General features: G+C 44.8%; 1 protein-coding gene across 1 annotated transcript; it reads right to left on the bottom strand.

The window, feature by feature from the left end:
- Nucleotides 1-2,352: 2,352 nt before the first annotated feature.
- fancb (FA complementation group B) lies at nt 2,353-8,859 on the bottom strand. The gene is made up of 8 exons (XM_047046790.1): nt 7,583-8,859; nt 7,236-7,385; nt 6,995-7,084; nt 6,730-6,858; nt 6,406-6,578; nt 4,229-4,632; nt 3,835-4,075; nt 2,353-3,569 (listed from the first exon to the last, which is right to left on the bottom strand). The coding sequence occupies exons 1-8, from the start codon at nt 8,471-8,473 to the stop codon at nt 3,152-3,154; spliced, it is 2,496 nt and encodes an 831-aa protein (XP_046902746.1). The 5' UTR covers nt 8,474-8,859; the 3' UTR covers nt 2,353-3,151.
- Between the last annotated feature and the right edge of the window lie 124 nt (nt 8,860-8,983).

Below are 8,983 nucleotides of genomic sequence, written 5' to 3'. Positions count from 1 at the left end.
CTGGGAGAAGTAAGAAATTAGAGGGTTTCCATAGCAACTGAGCAGGAATTGAAAAGACCAGCATATGAGGAAAGTAGGGATTGATTGAGTTATGAAAATTGTGAGATCATTTACCAAATGGTTTATGTCTCTCCTGTCAAGAGGAATGTCTCAACAAATGAATGTGGCTGCCTGTTAAAACCTGTTATTGAACTATAACCAAGTGGCCATAACTCAGTGTCAAATCAGTGCACAAAACATTAACCATTAAACATAACCTTGACTGAAACATAAAGCCTCAGACACAAGTCCAAGACAAATAAGCAAACACTCAACAAAAAGTATGGGGGATCAGTTTAGTGGGATTACCAGTCTTCATACCAAGAGAAAGCAGGCCTGTGTAGAGGAAGCCGCATGGAGATCCAGAGTGGGTATTACAGATGTCAGTGTTCAGTGGTGTGTGGGCTGGCGGTATTGATCCCCAATCCTTTGTCATGGCTCAAGGTAGTCCATAATCAATGAGAATGAACCGTCCGGGCATGCTTCGTTTCTCTCTGAGGTCGGCTGAGATTACTTTGTTTTATGATTTAGAAGGGTCTCTTTCAAAAGGCAACCGGCTTCAAAAAAGATGTGTATCTAGTCAGTCAGTCATTTAGCAGACGCTCTTATCCAGAGCGACTTACAGTAAATACAGGGACATTCCCCCCGAGGCAAGTAGGGTGAAGTGCCTTGCCCAAGGACACAACGTCATTTGGCACGGCAGGGAATCGATCCTGCAACCTTCGGATTACTGGACCGACTCTCTCACCGCTCAGCCATCTGACCCCCGGTAAAGGTATCTACCTTTAACCCTTAACAGCAGATACTGTATATTGTACTGCATGTTTATACTCTAAAACATTGTTTAAACTCTGCTGCCAGTCGCAGGAGGACATGTTAAATTATTGTCATTATGTTGTTAGAATGATACTTTGACGGTATATATTACTGGAGCCAATAACCCTTGGACAGAAACCATTTAAATGATACATATTTGAAAACATGTTTTGGAATAATATTGAATTGATGAATTGATTAGTTTCTCCTGTACATATTGACTTCCATATTTGACACCTAAAGGTACTAAAAATTTAAACGTCTGACCCTGGTCAATAGCAAACATAGTAAAATCAGAGGTCTCAAGGTCAGCATGCATGGAATAGTCCATCAGTGAGAAAACAATACAAACATTATCTCCAGCCGTATAAGTCGTGTTTGTAAAACTGCCAATCTTATTAGAACCACAGCTACTACGTCGGACGATCTTGTCAGGGGACTCTAAACCTGAAATGACAAAACAACCTTGACAGCTCCATGTCTTGGTTCTGTCCAGCAATTACAGATGATGGCCTCATTCATGTCAGGACAGCGCTCTTCATCCAGAAGAAAGCAGTTCATCGGCGGTCAGACGACCTGAGGCCACTCAGCTCAAACTTAATGGAACTTAGCATGCGGTAATGGAATGACAAAACAGATCTCCCATGCCATGTTCCTCAGCGTGGCAATGCGAGATTTTCAGAGAGTCCTTGGGGATAGAAATCCTCCCCAGCTGCTCTCCTGTCAAGACGGGCGGGCATATCTGCACCTCTGACCCCTAGGAGAACCGTAAGCCTGCCTCTGGTGCGACAGGGAGGAAGGCAGAGGGTAAAGAGTGTTAAGGTGTTTCAGCAAGAGTGGAGGTGAGAGGGAAGTGAGATTGGTGTGAAAGCGACATGGAGGGGGAGGCGAGCCCCCCCAATAGCAAGTGTCACATGTGATCCTGAAACAAAGATTTTTTTGTGAGCCTGTATCTATTATTTAGGAGAAAACACATTCACTGCCGCTGAATGCGACTGAAGGTTTTCTTGGGGTGGGTCAAAAACATTACAGATGCAAAAACAATATAAGTGTTGTACGGACGAGACAAGACAACACAAGAGACAAGACAACACAACCCACTCACAATATCTACAATCTCCTTGTGGAAGTCTATTTTAGTCTCGTAATATTGAGTCCATAGGAGACCATTATATAACTGTCTGAAGCAGCAGAGCACAGACACCAAAGGTGTGAAAGAGAGGGAGAATTTATCTCTCATCAGATCGAGTGACACAAACAGATGGAGACTCAGCAGCGACTGGCTCTGATAGCAGCAACGTTATACTCCTATCCCCTGGCCCCAAAGGACCAGCTTCAACCAAACGGGGGCTGAAAATCGGGCTGAGTCACACTGTCAAGTCTTAGCAGACACCTTGAGCCAAGCTGTCACAGGACTAAAGGGTCCAACACAGACTGGGCTAGCATATGACAAGGCTGCTGTTTGAGCACACTTTAAAGAACACACCACTGCTGTTTGCCAGATCGAGAAACACTTTAAATAGCAACCACGTAGCGGCACGTCACAAGAACGACAACATCTGAGGCAGGTTCGTTTTCACTTTATTTTTTACATCCTTTTTTCCAAACCGAAAATAAACTGAACCTTAAGGGGGAGAGTGGCACTAAAAGCTTTCGCGGCGTGCTAAGCGTGGAGCACACCATAAATGCGTTGCTCTTCCCCAGATCTTTCTGAACACGCGAATAGCATTGCTCCCTCAGTAATAGGAGGAGGATTCCATCTCCCACTGGGCTGCACGCTGAAGCTTCAAGACCTTCTAGAGTGTTCCTGCAGACAAGACTAAAGGTCTAAGGGTGAGGAGAGTGGGATAGAAATATCAAACACAGTTTAGAGGTGTTGAATCCCAGGTGGTGATACATCCCTGGTGGGAAAATAAACTGACACACACATGAAGAAAATATCATGTATGTCAGTGTGTGAATCAAATTAAAGTGATGTGAAACATGGCGTTTAAATAATGAACTACACCATTACTTCACCATACTGGCACTCCTCATTATGACTGCATAAATTTGCACTTACGTTCCTTTAGTAACAACAGAGCCTAGATTAGAGAAACGAGTCATAGATTCATGATAGAATATATGAATTAACTGGAAAACCATTAAATAACTCTTCTTAGATTATATAGTAGATGTGTAAAACAGGAATATGGAAATTTGATACTAAGTACTCTATGGTGAATCATTATCCTGATATCATTTGTTCTCTCTCATCTGGCCAGAGATAGGAGATCTACAAGTCAACGCAGGCTGATCAGATCCCAGTCCTCTGTGTGTCCAGGAGAGCAGCTACATCTGCCTCCAGCTGCCTCTGGGCTAGGCTGTGGATAAGCCTGCGGTAGCGGTCCCCATCCACCAGGGGGCGCAACCTCCTGCTGCTCCTCTCCTTGTCCCGGTCCCACGTGTCCCTGCACGTGTGAAGGCCCTCTGCGGAGCCTGGGTCTGGGACCTGCAGCTGTCTGCCTCTGCTGGCTGCCTCCCCTTCCTCCTCCTCGCCACGGAGCAGAGATGAGACACCATCTTTGAGTGACAGCAACTCTCTCTCCAGGGACAGGGAGAGGGCTGGAGGCTGAGATGCTGCCTCACATCCCCCGTGTCTGAGAGGCAGCATGGAACAGGAGGCAGGCAGGAAAGCACGTAGAGACTCCAGGAACTGGAACAACTGGAACTGGCTACGGGTAAACAACAATGTCAGGCTGGGGTTCTTAATGTCGTGCCTCATTTATTGATATGCATACATCAAATGTGTGTGTGTATGGTATATATATATATATATATATATATATATATATATATATGTGACTGTTTTATATATATATATATATATATATATATATATATATCAATACATATATCATATATGTATGAGTATATATCCCTGTATGAAAAAAATACTAGTCACTATTATATATCCTGTAAAAAGCAAACACTCGTCACCTGCAGTGGACAGACAGCTCTCCACTAAAAGGAGTTTTCTGCTGCCAGAGAAACAGCATGATGGCTGAAGGGCCTGCTGGGCTGGACAAGAGGTAGTGTGGGTTGATGTCCAGCTTCTCGCAGCGCATGCTCCTCTGGACCCAGCCAGACACATCACCCAGACTACGGTCAGGAGAGTCTATGTGGAACACCCACCGATCCAGGACTGCCAACAGGCTCAGCAGGTCCTCCATGGCTATGTCTGCAACGAGAGATGACGGAGCAGCAGGACTTTCACGTACACGAAAAGCTATAAAAAACCTATCAAACACAGAAGAGCCCTTACGAACTACTTTGACGATGGCGATACATGCCTCGTCTCTAAGCACTGATCGTAACAGTCATGTTACTCTACCTGCCGTGAGTTTACAGTTGTCCAGCAGCTGGAGGGTTCGTTCTGCACGGATGTCCACGGGGACTTCACCACACTGGACGCTCACTGGTGTTAGGGTCGTGTTGGCATGAGCAGAGGAGCCCTGGCTCTGGATATAATGGAGCATGACGGGGCATTTAACACAGCTGGAGGTCAGTAGAGGAGTTAGTGAGGTCACTGCGGTCACTGCCAGTCTGTGTGATTGGGACTCATGACTGACTCCTGGCTCCTGCCTGCTCCTCTTGGCTGTGGGTTGTGGGTGAGAGGAGGGAGGTGGGGGACTGGGGACAGGAAACCAGGACGCTTGGCTCTGGGTCTGGAGGACCGCCGGCGTTGGGCTTTGGCCTGTCTCTGTCAGGATGGATAAACTCACACTGTCCACTGGTCTGGAACACAAAGGGATAGCACATCACTAACAATCACCCGTCACAGGAACGGCTATCCAGTGTTTCCCACAGATTAGAAATCTAATTGTGGCGGGGAGGGGTGGGGGTTGTCAGACGGGGGGGGGGGGGGGGGTAAATGTAAATGTGAGTAAGGTACCTAGCGAAAAGTAGCCTCAGACTTTTAGCTACGGCACTAATGCTGAAGGCTCGCTGATATAGCTGTCGGTCTTACTAGAACGGCATATGTATGCATTGTTGCTAACGTGTGCTGACGTTGTGACTGTGTGCATATGTGGGAAAGATGCATGAGTGACAGAGAGACGGAGGGAGAGCAGGGGAAAGGAAATGCAGCTGAACGAATACGCTGCGTTGTTTTAACCTAAATAGCGATAAAAAAAATGTTTTACGAAACGCAATGTGTGGCGGCCGGTGTTGATTCTGTGGCGCACCGCCACAAATTAGTCTATGTGTGGGAAACACTGGGCTATCACAACAGGGAAGCAGTTCACGTTTTGCAGAATCATTGGATGAGTTCTGGTGGACATGTGGTTGGGTGTGAGAGAGAGGGTGAGAAAATTAGAGAGTGAATCAGAGAGTGAGTGAGTGAGCGTTTAAGAGAGCCAGTCAGTCAGCAAAAAGGACAGGTGAACCACTGACAGCCAAAACAGCTCAGAGAAGCACAGTATTACTCTCTCTGCCAGAGCCTCCCACAATGTTATCCCACAGCAGTACTGAGAGCCCCGAAGCAATTCCACCGCACGGATCCTGATGCTCTCCATCCTCCAGATAAGCGCCCGAGTTTAACTAGAACAGGTGGAGTAACTAGGACTCTGATTGCTCCTCGCTCCAACAAAAAGAGCTGGGAGAGCTATTTGAGACGGTGTTGCTATGGCTACCAGGGAAGGATGTGGCTGCCGTGGAGCAATTTCTCAGCGAGTCTTCAGATATCGCCTCCCCACACTCAGGGCTACAGACAGACGGCTGGATGGGGAGTTATTATTGATGTCCCCCCCTCAGCATCCTGCTTTCAGAGCGTCTGAGATATTGGATGTTGGTTTTGTTTCACAACAGTGATGAGAATCACAACAATCAAACTTTGGGCAGTTTCTCATGTGACTCAAGTCGGCCAGAGGGGCTGTTTTCTTCTTGGAAATGTGGTCGACCCTTGGTCCTCGGGGAACACTGTCTGAAATGTTTTAGATGTTTCCCTGCTACAACACACCTGATTCAAATGAATGTATTGTTAACAAGCTGTGCAAAAGCCTGATAACGAACATGTTTTTAAATCAGGTGGGTTTGAGCAGGAAAACATCTAAAACATACAGGACAATGGGCCCTGGGGACCAGGGTTGAGGAACACTGGTTTAGAGGGAAATAACAGTCATGTTCTCACTGAAGGTTTTTTGGTGAAATTCCTAAGGATCTGACAGCAGGTAGGTTTCTCTAGCCTGAAACCAAAACTTGAATGGACGCCATTATCACAAAGTATCATCAAATTAGCACAGCTTGCAGCATTACCATACAGTCACGCCTCCAGGCTCATAATGAATAGGAGCATTGCAAGTCATTATACTTGGAAAAATAACAAGACAATGGCATTTCAAAATCCATTACTAACAACTTTTACATTGTGTTGTTCAATGACTCAAAACTAAGGGCATTTGGGAAGATATTTAAAAGGAAGGATTCATGAATCCTGAATTCATGAAACAAAATAGCCCCACTTTAGGGGTAAATAAATAGACAATCCATTGAAAGAAACATTGAACTTACATTATGCCGCCTGGGGAGAGTGTGACACCCACAACCAAGCGGTCGTCGATGATGCGATGCCAGAGCTTATCCACCAGTGGTGATGGTGACGTCACTGGAAGGACCTGCATCGGCTCATCCAAGGTCTCTCCCTCTGTCTCCTCTTCTTCATCCCACAGGGATACAAGGCCTTCCTGTGTACCGGAGTTATAGGAATCATATCAACATCAAATGTTACACAAGCACACATACACACACAATACAGATACTACAAAGTAATAATGAATGTAAGATTAATTTAACAATGACATCGTAATGACGTTTTGAGAGTTTATTCAATCCTACTTGCTCAGGTTGTGTCAGAACATAATCTCTCCCTGAGACCGCATCTGCGAGAGCTTGAAGCGACTGCAACAGGACCTTCTCCTTCACCTTCACCTCTCTCTGGAGGTCCTGCAGCAGGGTGGAGCCGCTCTACACGGACAAACCACATCAAGTACACACAATAAACACCAGTCTCAACTGGTACTACAATACAATTCCATAAAGTGAGATTATTCTTTATTATACTAATAGTTCTAAGGTGATGAATGTGTGTTGTTGTAGTCACCTGTAGCCTTGACTCTAGAGCTTTTACAGTAAGAAGGATGTTTTCCCGCCCAGTTTCAGATGATTTCTCCTTTGTGCTCTCCTGGCAACACTATACAGAACAGAACACACACACGTTTAGGCTGTCAGGTCCAATAAGAGCCATATTCATTCGAGCAGCAAGTTGTTGCCAGACGTTTTAGGAGCAAAATAAAAATCCTCTCCTAAAACAAAATGTAGAAATAAATAAATACACGTCTCACTGAGTATGTGGATCCGCAGAGGTCCGTGACAAGGAAATTGTCCAACGGGTTCTCAGTAAGGTTCTCATATACCAGCAATATTTGGTCTGTTCCACAGCCCAGGAAGTCATCTACATGAAGGGAACGGACACCTGACCAACATGACGCTACCTGGGGACACAGTGCTTATGGTTAGTGCCTTTATGTGTGACTAGTATCAGTATAACTAATAGTTTATGGTGCTACATTTAATAGAAGTAGGACTGTGTCATTTGAGACCAAATATTCAAAGTAAATATTATTCATATGGATATACAGCATAATAGATAAACACACACACACACAAATATAAAGGTATACTCCAAAACCTGAAATGTGTCTTTCCATATTGCACAGGCATGTCCCTGGTTGAATGATACGGCAAAGAGACTGCCATTTCTTCCTAAATTGACCATCTTAATGTCCACTGGTTCCTCAAAGGGGAGCTCGCATACATCTCTAGGAATTCCATTCTCAAAATAAACCAATTGTTTTCTACTGGTTGCAGCAACAACAACTGATTTCAATGCATCGTTCACCTCTTCAGCTGACACCACCAAGATGCACTGTGTAATTGGACTATATGCATGAGGTAAAATTGAAGCTCCATCAAGTAGTTTTTCATCCTCTACCAAGTACCCAATACTTTTGCCCCCATCTTCTGACTGATATTGTGAATGTGTTTGGGAGCCTAAGATGAAAGTTTTTCCTGAATTAAAAGGAAATGCACTGATTATATTTAGAGTGAGCTTGATGGGCATTTGTCTAACTTCACCCGCTCGAGTATAGAATACATCATCACCATAACTCCACAGAACAGTTGGGCCCGGCAAGATTGCAACATTATCCCTCATTCGATATGGCAGATTAAACTCCATATATGACTCGAATGCATTTGAGTTACTCAGACTGAAAAGGCTATACTTAAAGCCGGCTTTCTTCATACATTGAGTCAATAAAACGCAGGGTCTTGTGACTCGCTTTTTCACGTCTAGAGCAGAAGAACACATCACTATCTCAATAGCTGGAGAACTCTTTCTGATGATAACAGCCACTCCATCTTGTGTCTTTAAGAAACTGCTGGTATTTCGATGAAATGATAGTCTGCTGAATTTTAGCTCTGATTCCATTTGATTTTTAGTTGGGATGGTGCACTGGAACGTAACAATTTCTCCCAGGAATGAGAGAAGCTTCTGTCTTTCCCTGTCTTCTTGAGTCATTCTGACGCTTGTGTGTGCAGCCTTGTTGGGGCTTTGCAGTTGACTCCTAGCTAACACCAAGCTGCTTTAAATCAAAGCCAGTCCTCACAGAATAAAGTTGGCTAAAGAACAGGCTTGCTACAGAACCGTTTTCTAAGTTTCTTTGTGGCTAGTATCTAGCCAGCTTGTTAAATTAGCTAGCTAGTGACAACTTGGTTAGATAGTTTGCTAGATTCCCAGAGCGATGATGCCCCCATTGCATCATCCTCATCATTCGGTTAAACCTACAAGCCTACCTGACCATTTCTAATCTCAAAAGCTCCAGTTTGTTGCTAGTTTATTTGAACTTTTGCCATCAGTTTGCAGTCCCGACTTTACGGAAATCAAAACAACGCGCCACAGCGCGCATGAACGCCAAGGACATTCAATATATCTCACTGGGCGCGCCTGACTGGAGTCAAAGCGAAGAGTTACAGTTCAAGACACTTGTTTAGCTGGATTGTAATGAACTGTATCAGCTAGATGTTTTTG

Source organism: Hypomesus transpacificus, chromosome 23 (genome assembly GCF_021917145.1).
Source record: "Hypomesus transpacificus isolate Combined female chromosome 23, fHypTra1, whole genome shotgun sequence".
Lineage (NCBI taxonomy): Eukaryota > Metazoa > Chordata > Actinopteri > Osmeriformes > Osmeridae > Hypomesus > Hypomesus transpacificus.
This window is presented reverse-complemented; position numbering and strand designations above follow the sequence as displayed.